This window comes from Ostrea edulis, chromosome 5, assembly GCF_947568905.1.
Source record: "Ostrea edulis chromosome 5, xbOstEdul1.1, whole genome shotgun sequence".
NCBI classification, from domain to species: domain Eukaryota; kingdom Metazoa; phylum Mollusca; class Bivalvia; order Ostreida; family Ostreidae; genus Ostrea; species Ostrea edulis.
The window spans coordinates 70,582,291-70,601,082 of record NC_079168.1 but is presented as its reverse complement, the minus strand read 5'-3'; the positions used below and the strand labels follow the sequence as shown (position 1 = coordinate 70,601,082).

Sequence of the window (18,792 nt, the reverse complement as noted above, 5' to 3'; positions counted from 1 at the left end):
AAGATTTATATTGAATTTGTTATAACAGAGACTTTTCGCAATTCACCTTTGAATTAGAACGCTTTATCCGATATAGTATTGCGTTGTGTGACGACACAATAAGACGATTGAACAGTTTGAATGTTTGATGTAATACAACAAGAGTTTTCATTGGCCGATTACAGCCCGCCCACTTTCTCGAGCTGATTCAGGTGACCGATGATAATATAAGATGAACGGACTAGAAAATTACTACCTGGAGAACTGTAGCTCTCTGAAGAAATATTGTGACGGAACAGAGAGCTACAGATCCGTCTCTTATAAAAACTTTCGATTTACGGGGGCACAAAAAGCTGCGCACGGTTGAGGCCTAATATCGCGTTATCGGTGTAGTCTTGTGTTCCTGCCTTGTAAATTCAATATAAAAATATCTTAACATGTTTTCCTACTATACCTGTGTCCAAACATACCTTCAAATATTCATAAAGGCCACACACGACCCACAAAACTAGCAGCTTCAAATGATTTTGATTGTTGACGTAACCATGTTAGGTAGCCGGTCAATTCGAACTCTGTTGCTATTGGTATCTATTCATAAAATTGGTTGTAAGTTATGTATTCGCTCTTCATTAATTATCAACACGAATAATTAATAGAAATTAAAAGATATAGTTTTTGTAAAGGTAAAAAAAGCTCTTGAATAACGAAAATGCTACATAAGCCCATTATGGTACTTAACACTCGTGTGGCAGAGATGGAGACCGGCCCAGACTAATGAAAGCCGCATTGCCATGAGTTTAGCTATTTGAATAATTATCATTTAATGGAACTAGGATGATATATTATTTAAAATATTTAGCGAAAATATTTATGGAGGTATTAGTTCACATCTTGACTCTATTGTGCTAGTATGGAAATGAGCCGGGATTCGAATTGACCGGATACCTAACATGGCTACTTCAACGAATGAAATCATCAAAAGCTGTGAATGTTTGGGTCCTTTGAGGCTTTAATAAATATTTGAAGGTATATTTGGACACAAGTATAGTAGGAAAATATGTTAGGATTTTTTTTTATATTTAATTTATGAGACAACAACACAAGAATACAACTTTTTCTCTTTCTTCCTTTGAAGTTCGTTTCCATCTGGCCGTCATGTTTTCTAATGCTGACTACTCTCGTATAAGGGAATTTGGGCGGACTTATACATATGGACCAATGAGACTTTCTGTTGCATTTCGAAATTGTATTACAAACAGATTCATTTGTGTCGTGTAGTGTCTGGACTATCAAGAACATCCTCTTCAAATTCTCATCAATACAATTTGTATATAAATGATGAGTTAATTTAGTTATCAGTTAAACTTTTAATTACTTCTAATGAAGTAGGTATTCAACATACGCACAAAGTTTGATTGTGCATGTTCGAGTGTTCATGTTGTTTAGTTTTCGTTGTAAACGCTCAAATACGGTATATTTTGATGCAATATGTAATTAATATCTTCTTGATATTACTTATGTAATCTATAATTACTAACTGTGCACAATATGCATCGTAATTTCATGTGGTATGTTTGTACACATTGTTGACAACTTTACCTATGTTTTATATTGGCCGTTCGCCAACTTTCGATCTCGGATGGATGTTTCAACTTTACTTTTGCTATAAGTCATTTCATCAAGGGAATCGGTGAAGAATACATTTTGTGTTATATATTTGGGCTTATTGTTAAGCTCGCTTGAATTTTACATGTCATTTGACCTAGAATTACAAACATTTACTTAGTTTCATTTACAAACTCCTCCATTCATCTGCATGGACCGCAACGCACGGAATACGATTCAACGTTCTGATTGGCTGAAAAATAACCGAGCGCCTCCTGGTACAGTGTAGTTTAGGACGTGGTTAGTATAAAACCAGGCAACATTGAATTATTTGGCGGAGATTGTATCCCAGCATTTGAGGGAAGATCAAAAAGAAATTTGAGAGAAGAAATTTATTTAGAGAAGATGGAAAGGAGAAATGTAAGAAAATTTGTTAAGACAAATTTAATGAGAAGATTTTATAAGTTCTAATATTATGTGATAGATATATTTATTGATTAGACCAGTGTTCCTCCAACTCCAAGATTCCACCAAGTGTTGATTTTTGGTGATAATAGTGACAAAACACTGAAGTTATGAATCAAAGTTAGGTTGAAACTAATCAATTCACAGTTTAAGATGTGAGGTGAGAGAGAGAAATTTATATTTCATGATTTGGGGAATATTTATTCACTTTCCACCAAATTCTCCGATTCCCTCCGAAACATCCATCCTTATTCCTTTTATAGAGAACGGCTATATGATGTCTATATTATGGAAGTTTAATGCAATTTAGTTTAGTTTTATGTTTAATAAATTGTTGAAAGATCATATTCGCCTCTATTTTATATCGTGATATGGTCTGGAGGTACCGGAAGCTAAAGCTAGACGGACCCAGTACTTTTCAAGTACGCAAATTCTCAGTGTCTGTACTGTAACGCAGGGTGTCGGCACAGCAGTCGTCACACAACGCAATACACCGTCGCGGTGGCCGAGAGGTTAGAGCGTTCGCCCCGCATGCGGAAGGCCGGGGTTCGAATCCCGGTCGCGACAGACCCAAGTCGTTAAAACGGGTAGTGATAGTTCCATCGCCAAACGCTCGGCATCAGGTGTGAATGTCACGGGTCCTCGGAGATGACCTTAAAAACGGATGTCCCATGTCATAGTAGGTGTGGCACGCTAAAGAACCCTCACTGCTCGATGACCTAAGCGCCGAGCATAGGCCTAAATTTGAAGCCCTTCTTCGGTCTTGTTGACGTCTCCATATGAGTGAAAAATTCTAGAACGAGACGTTAGCAAGATACAATCAATCAATAAATCGTTATCTTCATCTATATCGGCCAAAGCTTTCTAATTCAAAGGTGAATTGCGATAAACTGAACGTGGTGTAACAGAAACAAAATGTTGAGCTGAGCATTCTATATCCTACTATGGTTTCGAAACTTAATGAAATGATAATGGAAACACGATTAGCGATATAAATATTCAAATTCTTCATGGATATCTTTCGCTGTGAGTTGTGCGAAAATTTACAAAATGCTGCTGAATCTTACAATAGTACAACGTCCCTTGTCACTATACAAACAGTGTATATACAGCAATCAATCTTACAATACAATAGCGCCCCTTGTCACTCTCTAAACTGTGTATATACAGCAATAAATCTTGCAATACACAACGTCCCTTGTCACTATACAAACAGTGCATATACAGCAATAAATCTTACAATAATTACAATGGAGTTCAGACTTTAACATTACTGAAAATATTTCAAAGTATTAAAATTTCACCGAAATGCAAGTGACCTGGAGAGAGTTATGTGTATCATTTGGAGTGACCTTCCTTTACATTACAGCCCGATCCTTTCTAACAGTGAAGGAAAATTCGGAATGTTACGTACCCGAGGTCATGTTAGAAAGCACAAAGGGGCGAGATAAAAAGTCCATTGTCTGACAAAACTAAATTTACATAGTTTTCACCAAGACCACCCCATACCCCCTTCAAAACTAAATATGATGATTGTTGAAACTAATGGATTAACAAACAAAAACATAGGAATATAAAAACAACTCTGTATACCTTTTCTATTGTTTATTCACAAATGAAAGTGTACATTAAAATATAATCTATTAAATGTTTATTACAATGTAATATTATTCCGTGGTTTTTAACAGTCGCTTGTCTTTTTTCCTCACTATTTAAAGTGTAATCTACGTCGGATGATATAAACTTACGGTGGTTTTCACCCCCCCCCCCTCCCCCATCCTAACTATTTGAATTTAGAGTTTTATCCGACGCCGATCGTTTGATCTCACCCCTAACTCCATTTGTTAAGTAAAATTTCTGTTATAGTTACAAAACATATGCTTAGAATTTCAGGTTCACTTTTGATTGACGTGACAGTCATTTTGCAAACTCATTTATGTCGTACTACTACAACCGCAGAAATTGAAAATTCAGAATATGACTAGCTAACGTATCAGGCATTAAATCACAAAATTTCCACCTGCAGAAAATATTATTGATACGGTAGTTCTTGTAAGATTTCCGAAACAGGTTTAAATCTTATGTTGTAACAATATTATACTTCGTATATCAGCTTAGCTAGGTAGCCCAATGCTGAGATCACCTAATTAGTAATGCAAGGGTTCTGAATCCAGCGGGAATCAGGGTTAGAATAGGTCATCAGTACCCCTTGCTTGTCGTAAAAGGCCACTAAATGGGGACGATCCGGAAAAACCACAGCTCCTTGTCACAGCAGGTGTGGCACGTTAAAGATCCCCCCTATTTAAGAGCCGAGCACAAATCTAAAATTTGCAGCCCTTCACCGGCAATGGTGACGTCTCCATATGAGTGAAAAATTCTCGAGCGGGACGTCAACCAATATACAACCAACTACAACAAGGGTCTTGAGTCTGGTCCCTGACTTGTCCAAATAATTCTCCCCCTTCTTTGCTACAATAACTAATAATATCCATGAAAGGTGAAAATAACGAACAGCCATCAATCTCATAGCTCCTATAAGCAATACAAAATAGAGAGTTGGGACAAACACGGACCCCTGGATATACCAGAGGTGTGATCAGGTGTCTAGGAAAAGTAAGTATCATCTGTTGACCGACCACACCCGCTGTGAGCTCTATTATATTGATCAGGTAAACGGATTTAAACATAATACAAGACTCCAGTTACATGTACACAAACCCAAACACGCATCATACAGGACTCCAATTCCATGCACACATACCCAAACACACATAATACAAGACCCCGGTTACATGTACACATACACAAACACACATAATACAAGACCCCGGTTACATGTACACCTGGATATAAAACCCAAACACACATAATACAAGACCCCGGTTACATGTACACCTGGATATAAAACCCAAACACACATAATACAAGACCCCGGTTACATGTACACCTGGATATAAAACCCAAACACACATAATACAAGACCCCGGTTACATGTACACATACACAAACACACATAATACAAGACCCCGGTTACATGTACACCTGGATAAAGACTTCATTTACATGTACACCTTCATCTATATTCAGTTTGTTATTCCCATATACAACCTCCATGTGTTATTAGCGAAATGTTATGGGATTGATCATTCAATGTGTTATCTTCAACTTTCATTGTTGTGTACAACACACTAACCTTTCTGTCATGAGGTCCTTCTCATGTTCTGTGTCTTCCACTTGCTCCAGCAGTTTTCGCTTTCTCGTTTCTGGTAGACGAATTGACAATAAAGCCACAATAATGGTGACGATTCCGTATATCAATAAAGGTGATACTTTCTGCCATTTACCATCCACCTGAAAAACAATGGTTGAAATTGGTAATACAAGTATCATTTTAACTGGAAACGTTGCTGGTGGGTAGATCAGATTTATTTTGTAAACATCACATGTTGAGGAGTAATTTTTAAATACAGTTTCCTTACTTTTAATTGTTTTATTATTGCATGTGTAACTTGAATTTAAATTCAATGCTCACAAGTTGGTACATATAAGGCGAGATGTTGGATCCTACTCGAGCACCACAGCTACAGATTCCCATCACGAAACTTCGGACAACAGTCGGGAACAGTTCCCCCGTGTAGATAAAGATTTCCCCGAATCCGGCAGAAATCCCAAGCTTTCCGATCATAGATAGTGCTATCATTATCCAGTTATGTGCTGAAGAGTTAAGTGTGTTCTTATTAATTTTCATCTGTGATTCAATGAAAGGTGAACATAACAGCGATCAATCTCATTACTCCTATAAGGAATACCAAATAGAGTTGGGCAAACACAGACTCCTGGATACTACAGGGGTAGAATCAGATACATAGGAGGAGTAAACATCCCCTGTCGACCGGTCACACCCGACGTGAGCCCTATATCTTACTTCTTTCATGAATTTAGTGATATTCGTTTGGCATTTAAAAGGAAGAAATCCTCAGCAAAGATTGCTATTGTTTCAAAAATCGAAAGCAAGAATGAAAATTTCCTATACATCGTTTGTTGATGACGTATTTTTGCTCACCACACTTGGTCAAACTATCTGAAAACTCATCGTTGAAGATGGAAATTCATATATCTAACAACCTTATCAGAAATCCATATAAAGTTTGTTTCTGGAGGTGAGGTGGACAATGTGAAAATTTGACACGAAAGATGGACGACCGAAAATTTTTGTTCATAAACTCGTTTGAACGTTAGTCAGATGAGCTGTAAACGGGGTGAATGGGTGTAATCAATGTTCATGAATGAAATATATTCTTTATAGGGTGATAATAACCTTAAAATCCTATACAAAATAAACAATCCACAGTATGACAATAACCCTAACCCGTGGTGATCCGGGTTAGAGTAGATCCTCAGTACCCCTTGCTTGTTGTAAGGAGGCAACTAAATGGGGCGGTCCTTCGGATGAGACCACAAACACCGAGACCCCATGTCACAGCAGGTGTGACACGATAAAGATTCCTTCCTGTTCAAAGGCCGTGAGCGCCGGGCATAGGCCTAAATGTTGGAGCCCTTCACCGCCAATGGTGACGTCTTCCTAAGATTAAATCAAAGTACTTAAAGTACTCGTGGGAGTTGAACATTGTGGAAATTCAGTTAGAACAGATAGCACTGGAAGGGTAGGGGGATAAATGACTGAATATTATCATGATTTTAGATACAAATCAACTGTTGTTATTTTTCAAAGCGTTACAACAGCAAACATGGATAATGGAAGACCCATGGGCCACAACGCTCCTCGAGTAACTGAAGTCGTGTTGTTGTTTTCTAGAATTTCACCCCTTTATATTCTCATGAAAAATGTGACCACATATTATGGCCCAAACATTCAAATCAATATGGTTATCAATGCCTTGCAGTTATGAGGAAGTTTTTTCCCCTGTATATATACATTCAAGTTTAATCCTAGATGTAGCTAATTCTAAGGATTCATTACTTGAAAAGGTAGTCCAATATGCTAAACTGTCACCTGAGTATACTACAGTCCTGTAGAGGATCAATGGAATGGTAAATAATTGTATAATAACTCAAAATAAATGAAATGCAAAAAAATTTAAAAATTGTCCGGCATCGGAAATGCACAAGCCGAGTTGCGCAAGGAATGGGCATAGAGGGAACCGGTAGAAAAGTTTGCAAGAATTATCAAGCAGGGAGCAAAATTTTGCGTACATAAATTTCAGCAGACTTAAATCCTTTGTGACCTTGACCTTTAACCCTTGATCAAAATCAATAGGCTTCTTTGTCTCATCAAGGGCGATAATCCATCTAAGTTTAATTGAGATCCTATAATTTGTTAAAAAATTATAGTGCAGAAAACAAAATTTTCTCCAAATTTCAGTCTATTTATAGCCACTGTGACTTTGACCTTGTGACCCCGGAATCGATAGGCTTCTTGTCTTACTTAATCGATCTAAGTTTGATTGAGATCCTATAATTCGTTCAAGAGCTATGTTGTGGAAAACAAAATTTTCTCCAAATTTCAGTCTATTTATAGCCAGTGATCTTGACCTTTGACCTAGTGACCCCAGAATCGATAGGCTTCCTGGTCTTACTGAGGGTGACAATCCATCTAAGTTTGATTGAGATTGTGTGATTCGTTCAAGAGCTATGGTGCGGAAAACAAAATTTTCTCCAAATTTCAGTCTATTTATAGCCACTGTGACCTTGACCTTTGACCTAGTGACCCCAGAATCGATAGGCTTCCTCATCTTACTGAGGGTGACAATCCATCTAAGTTTGAATGAGATCCTTTAATTTGCTCAAGAGCTATGGTGCGGAAATGAAATGTTGATGCGTGCCCGCCTGCCCGCCCAAAGGCACTTCATCAGATCATAAGCCGAGTTCGACTTCATCGCAACTCCGCTAAAAATGAAACACTAGTCAAATAATGTTATTTATTGCCAAGGTATTTGGGATATTATACTGTGGCTCAAACAGGGGGTGAATGAACCTGACAGTATGGGAAGCATATAGTGGAATCAGACTTGTGATGCTGGAAATCTATAGTGATTAATAAACTATGCATGTACAAGATCCATAACTATTTTTTTTTCAGTTGGTGAGGGAGAATCCTCATGTCTCTTTCATCTGTAGACAAATAAACAATGTGTTTTGACCAGAGCAATTTCTTTTTGCAGCATAAATTCAACATTGTGGCAACTGGGTTAAACTTTGATAGTGAAGTCATACATGGCAGCACCTTATCCCATGCTCTTAAAATTTCTGTTCGACACACACTCATGACATCCACTCAAACATTACAGAGTGCAGCAAAATCCCATTGTAATAGGGGATTCAAAATGGATAACTGGTACAAAATATGGTACATACTATTCAAAAAGGATAATGAATTTGACATATTGATGTGTTGGAAAAGGAAATTCTGACATCGGGGCTCTAAGCGTTTTCAAACATTGTCATTTGATAAAAGTTTTCTACATTTTTAAAAATAGAGATTAATATGTCTTTACATACATAGGTGAGAAAGTTTCCATTATTCCTAACCGAGACATACCATGTATGCGCAAAAAATTCATAAACAAATATCACACTACTCACGTAGAAAATGTGGACCTTACCGTCATCAAGCGCAGCGAAACACGCCATTTCGAGATTTTCGTCGACGAAAGCTCGGTAACAGTAATGAATAAGGTACACTCATTTTGTATCTATTTTGTGACTTTCTTTATTAAAAGGAACAGTTCTCTAATTTGTAACGTGCAATTACTACGTAATTCAATAACTTGAAGCAGTTTCACTTTGCAACCGGATATAAGAAATTTTATTTCGTATTCCGATCCCAATCGAAAGTTGTTGACTGGGAATGACGTGTTTTAATTCAATATACATGTAACATCAAGCATTTTTTATATCACATTAAAAAAAAACCAAATATATACACATACACAATGTTGTAGAGTTATTTCTTGTAAATTTTCTGAGGTTTCGCCACGGTGTCAATAGGTCTTGTGTGCAGTTGTCGTTCGTTTCCCTATCAATGTTTATAGGTGACGCTGCGCTACAAACGACAATTTTCAACCTTATCTTTTATTTTTCTATGTATATCAGTATCAATTTGATCGAATTCTTGTATTCAAATTGATTTGAATACAATATCATTGCATTTACTTACATGTCAATTATCAAAATTAGATTAATTCAGAAAAGTTACATGGATTATTTAATGGCGGATGTTTATAAAAGTTTATGTTCATTTACCTAGGAGTAAATCAGCTGACACAGAACCCCCGCTGACGACCACTATACAAATCAATACAAATTACTGCGCAGAAAAGTGCGTGATGACCCAGGGAGATTGAACATAGTTCAACTCCCAAAAATTATCGAGAAGGACATTGAACATTAGACAATCAATGAATCAGTTGTGAAAAAGTGGAGATAACGAACATTGACAATCTCTTAATTCCTATTAATATTACAAATGAAGAGTAGGGCAAACACGGACTCTTGGACACAGTAGAGGTAGGATCAAGTTCCATTAGGGAGCAAGATTCCGCCGTGAACCATATATCTTGATCAAATAAAATCAGTGTGTAAAGAACGGCCTAACAATTGGTATGAAGCTCTTTAGAGAGCATTCGAGCTAATGACAGGTTGTATTTGATTGATTGTATCCTGCTAACGTCTCGTTCGAGAATTTTTCTCTCATTTGGAGACGTCACCAATACCGGTGAAGGGCCTCAAATTTAGGCTTATGCTCAGCGCTTACGGCCATTGAGCAGTGGGGGTTCTTTAGTATGCCACACCTACTGTGACATGGGTCATCCGTTTTTAAGGTCATCTCCGAGGACCTATGACATTCACACATGATGTCGAGCGCTTGGGGATGGAACTGTCACTATCTGTTTTACCGATTTACGTCTGTCGTGGGTGGGATTCGAACCCCGTCCTTCCGCATGCGGGGCGAACGCTCTAACCCCTCGGCCACCGCGGTGGCTGGAGGTTATGACGGCCATAAAATGTGCGAAATGCTGGTTTTAAATGAGACTGTTGAAACCCTAATCCGAGATTCCTCTGACTCTTAACCCCGCTTTTATTTTGTGACTTCTGCGGGGGAGAGTCAGAGCGGACTCCATATTGAAAAGTGGGAATTCAGCGACACCAGCTGGTGTCGCTGCTTTACCTACCTTTTACAACTTTATTTCGCGGACCCATCTTCCAAGACGCGAGGATTCAGTTATCGGAAGATTATTCTACAAATACATCATGATTAATACGATGCTATCGCCGTTTAAACGATGGAATTTTGTGTTTACATGTGCTGACGTCATGCGCAAAGAAATCAAATGGCGAGGCGGCGACCTAATTCAAGTGATGCTCCATTTGTCGGTGTTAGGGCCGTTTAAACGGCGATAGCATCGTATTAATCATGATCTATTTATAGATTTATCTTCCGTTAACTGAATTCTCACGTCTTGGAAGATAGATCCGCGAAATAAAGTTGTAAGAGGTAGGTAAAGAAGCGACACCAGCTGGTGTCGCTGAATTCCCACTTTTCAATATGGAGTCCGCTCTGACTCTCCCCCGCACATGTCAAATATAAAAGCGGGGGTAAGAGTCAGAGGAATCTCGGATTATTGAAACCCCTGTCACATCAACGTAATTGTCAGTAACCTAATCTTGGCTGAATATTTGGCGTGACGCTAAAATGGGAAGTAAATTTCCAGGCATGAATTATGAAAGACTGACTGCTCCGAGATTCGGTTAAATACTTAGCTGATCCGAGGTTTAGTAGCATACCTCGATTTTAAAACTGATCACAGAAAGAACACAAGAGGTACTGTGAGCAATGCTCACTAAGAATACCCTCGCTAATCCCAATCTCCCAAATGGTGTTGTTAATAGGTATAAATTACTTCTTTCCTGGGTGTAAAAGTGTAAAAATAAAAAAAAATAAAAAAGAAGGGCATGACAAAACCTTGGGTAGTTTCTTCTCTAGGAGTGCACTTGACCTTTTGACCCCAAAATCGATAGGGAACATCTTCGTCCCATGGGTAGTCCATATAGACTAGGGAATCTAGGGGTTTGAGGCATTTTTTGTTGTTAATTTTATAGGTTATTCTTGGTATGCTTTATACATAATAAAATCAATAGATAACAAGAAATAATTGATTTATTTATTTCTATGCACTTGTCTGTAAGTATAATGTCAAATCTACTACTTTGATTTTGTCACAGAAAGGGGCAGGGGCCCGTCTAAATCCATCCCTGTTTACATTGCTGTAGAGTTTATACCAATGTATATGAGATACATGTATGTTCCAGAGAGTGTATTGATCAAAATTATTCATAATACCATTGTGTAGGCTAGTGTAGTATTATTGTTGCTGTTTGTATTTTACAGAATAGTTAAGACAACTGCAATCTATTTTAATGGGGCTAATATGGGAAGTTGACGATGGAGAAGCTGAAATCAACCCGTTTGTCATACAGTTGAGTTTTCAGTTGATAATTTTAAGTCTGACGGCTGATTCATATACACTGGGGAGGGATTCTTATTTATTCATTTAGTAAATATTATTTGTCATAAAGTGGAAACCACTGTGTGTTGTATCCTAGGTCCTAAAATTATGAATTCTCATATAAATCTCAATATAGGAATTAAAACATATATCGATAGCTAAAAGACACTTGTTGTCTTTGAAAAAAAAACCGCTTCGATTGGGCTCGATATTTGCGTAAGCTATTTCTGTAAAAACAAGCGATAAAGCTAAAAAGTAGAGAAAATCAAGCTCATTTGAGTGTTTATTACCACCGTAAATTCTACTGGAAAACACGATTGACGCGCCGACGTCGAATACAACTAGCCATTAGAAGTTCGATGTGATCTGACGCATTATATTGAAATGATTTAATGAATGCAATATATCCAAATGCTCTGTTTTGGAACGAAAACCTCTGTTCCTGGGAGCTAATGATAAAAAGATTCAAATACGTTACCCCTATGCTGCTACTATACTGCGTCTAATTCAAGTCCCTGTGCGTTTTGTCTCGACAGTGACGTTTTTCTTAACGTGCCTACCGCGACATCCGTTTATAGTCTACCTTCAAAATGCCAAGCGTTTGGCAAAGTGGGTATTACTATCTAAATGTTTTTGTCTTAGGTTTGTCGCGACCATGGCACGATCGAGCGGGGCTTGAACTCACAAATCTCCAGGTTACGAAGCTAACACTCTTATCACTGAACTAACATGACTGGTAGGAGCAGAAGGGAGAGAGGAAAGGGACGAAGACGTAGACCTTCTGGTCCTCCCGCTTTTCAAAGTGTACTTCTTTGTAGTGTTAGTAATACTAACCATGAGTTCCCGTTCCATAATAAAGTTTTGTACTCTTGCTAAATACCAGAACCCCAATTACCTACTATGTTCCTGGATGGGACAGACGACAGACAAAGTAAATTATAATTATCGCTACTCTTCGATCACAGGCGATACAAAAACACTGAAAAAGCTTACAGTCATCCCCAAATAGCATTGGAAGCACTGACGCCAGGCACGCTATTCCACTCATAAACATCACGGTGAGATGCATTGGCTTTCGTCCGGTCCTGTCCATGAAGATGCACAAAAAGTAGCCGATAAATTCCACAATGCAGGATAAAGCGAAATTAAGGTACAAGTTGCCGCCTAACTTCCCAATGTGAAGGGTTAACCCGTAGTAAATGAAGGATATCACAAACCTGAAAGATATTAAATACGTTTGAAAAATGTTTTACATCAATTCACAAACATGTAATGAACATATAAATAGAAAGGGAATTTGCTCATGGATTTCATTAATGATTGACACAACGCGAAAATTCCCACATTTATTTCCTTACAAAATACCTAGCGCTGATCATAGAATATCAGATGGGAGTTTGCACAAAGTGGGACCGGCAATTTTTCCGTAAATATACAAATTCAAACTCTAATATGTGTTGTATTAGTCCACAAGTCATTACAGAAAACAGGAAGGAAGCCAAATTTACAGAATAAAGTGTAAATTTTACAGATTAAAGTGTAAAATATATATTAAAAAAAAAAAAAAAAAAAAAAGATAAAGACGTGGCACTAATACGCTTCCGTACAATAGATAATTCAGTTTTCGTGAAGTTACTTTTGCTGTTTCACGGGTAAAGCATGCGCCGATCGATGTATGGGCCCTTGAAACAGACGAGAAGTAATGGTTATCTTCAAGCATCAGAGTAATATTCACATTATCAAATAGATGGGCAGCCCTTCTGTCATGAGTGTGCGGAGCGCACGAGTTAGAGAAAGACCGCCCATCTCTTTGATAATGTGAATTTTACAAGGAGGCTAGAAGATGACCGACTTGTCACATATTTTAAAAGCTTCTCATTTTACATTTATGGAACCATACATTCAATACAATGGTAGATTGCCATAGATGCGTGTGTATATAAAATTTAATACGCTTTACCCGTAAAACAGCAAAAATAACTTAACGAAAATTGATTATCCCTGTCAGTATCAATCACATATTGGTGGCTTAATAAATAATTTTTCAGGAATTTAATTCTATACATGTATTTTGTACAAATGTTTGTACAAACCCTTAACATGTATAACACAAATATCTAACAAATACTGACTGAAAAAAACACGGTCACAGGTATGTGTATATCTGTTACATAACAATTCCTGTCTGCGTCAACGCCCATCATCAATCGGCGCACGCTTTACCCGTAAAACAGTAAAACTAACTTAACGAAAACTGATTATCCCTGGCAGTATGAATCACATATGTATTGGTGGCTTCATAAATAATTGTTCAGGAATTTAATTCTATACATGTATTTATGCAAATGTATAACACCAATATTAAAGTAGGAAAAGAATTAAAGACTTGCATTAGCAAACACTTTATAAAATGAGAGAGAGAGAACTATTTAACATTACTGACTTAAAAACCACGGTCACAGGTATGTGTATATCTGTTACGTAGTAGTTACCCCATATATTATTGTTGGTTATGTGTAGATACCCGATGGGCGTGGTCATAATGACACGAGGGAGCTACGTAGCTCCCGAGTGTCATTATGACCACGCCCATCGGGTATCTGAACATAATCAACAATATTATATGGGGTAAGTCACTTGTACCATAGTTTACTATTATTCATTATATTTTAAGTTAGCTTTCGGAAGCGCGGTCGCCTGTTAATAATATGGTGCCATTTTTTTATCTTTACATTGCACTCTGAACACTATATATTTCTATTAAAATGACTTTCCATCACCAAAAATTGTATGAACGTTAACTATTCTTTTAAAAAACCTTTTTTAAATGCATCTAAATGTTTGGACTGTTGGTTTTAATATTTTTATTTCATATTTACTCATTTTCCAACTACTAGTACCGGCATTTGCTTCAAAGAATTGAAAATAAATACAATTAAAATTCTAAGAAACCATATTTGTTCATTTTTCTGTTTAAAAATTTAGCAACATATTTAATTGATGATGGTAGTTACTCTTAATTTAAAAATCCTATTTGATTGTCTTCAATGTAATAAATATTTTGACTAATTTGGCTAATAAACATGTATATACAATGAATTAAAACAAATCGGTGAAACATAAGCGAAAAAAAAATTTTAATTAAGATTTGTATGGCGCGAAACCATAAAAGAAACACAAGTCTGATTGGCCGCCGCTGTTCTCTCGAACGCGTTCTTATCACGTGACTGGGTCTTTAAATGATACCTGTATTTCTACTTACGTGTTTCTCGACTTGTTCGCACACATGGAGGAGAATAGGGAAATAGAAAGTCTTTGGGACGAAACCATTGACGATATTACCTTGTCTCAAGCTACAAATGAGATTGAGTGCGAACATCTATTTGGAGAACTTAGTCAGAGTCAGTTATCCGTGTTTAATATGGGTGATTTTGATCTGGAGGAACCTCATACAGTGGTCTGGACAGTGATGTGTTGTTGTTTTTTTAGTTTGTGGGCTGGGTTTGAAGAAAATTGTGGGTTATGTAGAGATAGCCCACACTTTTAACAAAAGAAAGCACGCCAAACTATGGTACAAATAACAATTCCTGTCTGCTTCAACGCCCATCATCAATCGGCGCACGTAAAACAGCAAAACTAACTTAACGAGAACTGATTATCCCTGGTAGTATCTATCACATATTGTTGGCTGTATAACACAAATATTAAAGTGGGGAAAGGATTAAAGACTTGCATTAGCAAACTCTTTATAAAATGAGAGAGAGAGTTAGGCCCCGCCCTGGGGTCAGAATCCTACCCCAGGGATCATGAAATTTACAATTTTAGTAGAGGCCCTCCTGTTCTACATCACTATGCATTTAGTTTTTCTTACATGTGTGTGGTTCTTGAGAAGATTTTTGAAAATTGGTCATTTTTGCCCTGTCCCTAAGGCCCCAGAGGTGCAGGAATCCTGAAATTTTCAATTTATCTTCCCGTTGTTCCAAATATCTTTCATACCAAATTTGAAAAGAATTGGAATGATAGTTATCAAGAAGAAGTTAAAAATGTCTATTGTTCACACATTTAACAACTGAACATTTTGGTCCCACCCTGATTCCCAAACCACTACCCCTGGGATCATCAAATTTACAATTTTGCAAAGGACTACCTCTTCTTTCTAAATATCTATTTACTTCAATTTAGTATCAATAGCACTGAAGAAAATGTTATTTAAGTGTTTTACATATAAACACTATATAACAAGTTAGGCCCCATTCTGGGGTCAGAACCCCTACCCCAGGGATCATGAAATTTACAATTTTGATAGAAGCCTTCATGCTCTACATCACTATGCATTTAGTTTCTCTTACATGTGTGTGGTCTTGAGAAGAATTTTTTTTTTGAAAATTGGTCAATTTTGGGCAGCTTTTGCCCCACCCCCATGGAGTCCTGAAATTTCCAATTTATGTCTCCCTTGTCCCAATAATACTTCATACCAAATTTGAAAAGAATTGGACTGGTAGTTATTAAGAAGAAGTTAAAAATGTTCAATTGTTAACACACGACGCACGAAAATCAATTGCAACAAAAATTCGTGACTTTCAGTTGTCTTGGCAAAAGAACAGTCACTGCCTATGTTCAATGCATTTAGTTTGATGAGGTGCTTGGATCTTGAAGCAATCCGGGAACTTTCAGGGTGCAAAGCAAGCACCTTAACCAAGCTCCCGAGACCTACCGTAATTAATATGCCAATTATAGTTTACACAATGAAATCGTAATTCCACGAACCAGTTAAAAAAGATGATTATCCATCTAAGAAGAAGCTTTCTGGAGTGAAACAGTTCTTTCAGGATTTCTCGTACTCCCCGGTCTTCTTTTTCCAATCGAAAGTTGCTTGGTAAGTCTTCAAACTCCACTCCATTAGCTTTAGCAGCTTTTCGTAATATTTTTACGGCCTCCTTGTTTTTTCCTCGGGAGAGGAGCCATCTTGGAGATTCTGGGAGGACCCGTGACCTGTTTTAAAGAGAGATGAATTTCATTTCGTGACAAAACATGCAAATATTACGGGCATTACGATAAAATGTTACGATGAATCGAGGTCACTATTCAGTATTCGTCACACGCTAGCGGAGGATCTATAGCTGTTTTGTTTGGACGTTTCTTTAAAGGATGGTAGATTGTAATGAACAAAATTCAAAAATTCTTGCACCCACCCGCCTCGGATTGTCAAAAAGGGAGATGTGAAGTTAAGCGAATTTCTAGAAAGACGGACAACAAGAGAATATAAAGAAACTATAATCAGTAAGAAATATCTCACCGATTGACCTTGGCCATCGCTTGATAAAAAAAGTCCGCGCGTCAATCAATGTCAATGTTTTCCAGTAGAATTTTTCTCTTGTAATAAACCCTCAAATGAGCTGATTTTCTAAACCTTTTAACGTTATTGCTCGTTGTTAAATTTTCTGTCAACAAACCAATGATACCTAATTTTAGCTATTATATTTGATAAAGATACACATGTATATATTTTCATATCGAAAATCACAATTTAAGGTGCGAGGATACACACAGTGGTTTCCACTTTTGAGAAAAACTTTGCAAAATGAATAACCCCACCACCACTCCTTCAACATGGAAGGTGAAGATAATGAACAGTGATCAATCTCATAATTCTTATAAGCAATACGAAATAGAGAATTAGGCAAACACGGACCTCTGGATCTACCAGAGGTGGGATCAGGTGTCTAGAAGGAGGCGACCGGTCACACCTGCCGTGAGCCCTATATCCTGACCAGGTAAAGAGAGTTACCCGTAGTGAAAATCAGTGTGATAGGAACTGCCTAACAATAGGTATGAAACACGTCAGAGAGCATTTGACCCGATGATGGGTTGTAATGGCAAACTAGATTGTTATAACGACTATAGAATTTGCGAAATGCTGACTTTAAACGAAATTATTGGAACCCCTGCACCATTGACTTGTTTGTCATTAGCCTGTTTCTATTTAAAAACTGACCATAAGCAGAACAAGCTCTTGCGTATCAAATCAATTGATAGATAAAAACACCCTATGTAGGTGATAATGGAATATTGCTACATAAATATGGGAAGTTGACGACGAAGAAGGTGAAATCAATTCGTTTGTCATAAAGTTGAGCAGTTAGTTTGCCGTTAATATCTACTTTCAATAAAACATCTAAGTATGAAACAGAAGTGGATGGCGATGTGGTGTCTTTTATTTTGAGTTCAGAGGGATATATCGGATCGACATATGAATGAAAATATTTATTGTTAAAAGATAATACGTCGTCGATATATCTAAATGTCGAATTGAAGGCCACAGCAAGATATTTTTTTCTCTCACGTAGAAGTTGTTTGAATAAATTCTGCTTCATAGGAATATAAAATTAGGTCAGCTAACAAAGGAGCACAATTCGTGCCCAAGGGAATTCCAACAGGCTGTTGAAAGACCTGATCACCAAAGACTACAAAAATATTGTCAATGAGGTATTCCAGCATATTTTCACCTTCACAGAGTATTTATGCGTGGAATCAGAGTGGTGCTTGTTTAACAAAGTAATTTTTTATATGACTAATCACTAGATAAAAATATTTCCGTTTTTGTTGAAGAAACAATTGTCTATAATGTCAAAAGTCAAGTCTTTAATTTATCGTGAGGAATGGTCATGTTAACATAAGTGTTGAAAAGTCATAGGTTTTGATGTTATTGATTTGCGAAAAGCTTCTCCAGAATCCACATTTGATTTACACCACTTTTGGCATATGTAGTAGCTAGGGCCTAAACGATTCACCGAAATATCGATACTGTTAAATATAAATGCTCGATTCAATACCTCGATTTTCGGTTCGATACACCTTTTTAAATTCGGGTTCGTTTACTCCTTAAAATACATCGGGCTCGACCTCATTTCAATAGTTTGATATACACGAGGGAGAAAATGGCGACGAAGAAAGTGTCCGAGCAGTCTGCTATTGACATTGATATGAACAACAACGAGCCAGTTAAAACTACAGAGCCCACCGGGATGTTACTGTTCGGCGGTATGGAAGCACTTTGGTTTTAGAATTGTCACTGTTAATGGAAGGCAAGTAACTGCACGCGAAAAGACAGTGTGCAGAATTTGTTACAATGACGTTAGCTACAAGGCTGGGAATACTACGAATATGGCAACCCATCTGAAACGAAAGCATGCGATATCTTTAAGTGAGAATATTG

The 18,792-nt window shown here is 37.3% G+C and overlaps 1 protein-coding gene across 1 annotated transcript in view; it reads right to left on the bottom strand.

The window, feature by feature from the left end:
* LOC125651060 (organic cation transporter protein-like) overlaps window positions 1-18,792 on the bottom strand; it is a 70,837-nt gene that overhangs the window by 570 nt on the left and 51,475 nt on the right. Inside the window, exons 6-9 of the mRNA XM_056165385.1 lie at window positions 16,344-16,568; window positions 12,570-12,793; window positions 5,582-5,763; window positions 5,243-5,400 (exon numbers count right to left, since the gene is read on the bottom strand). Of these exons, the coding sequence (XP_056021360.1) occupies window positions 5,243-5,400; window positions 5,582-5,763; window positions 12,570-12,793; window positions 16,344-16,568 (789 nt within the window). The remainder of the gene's footprint in view (window positions 1-5,242; window positions 5,401-5,581; window positions 5,764-12,569; window positions 12,794-16,343; window positions 16,569-18,792) is intronic.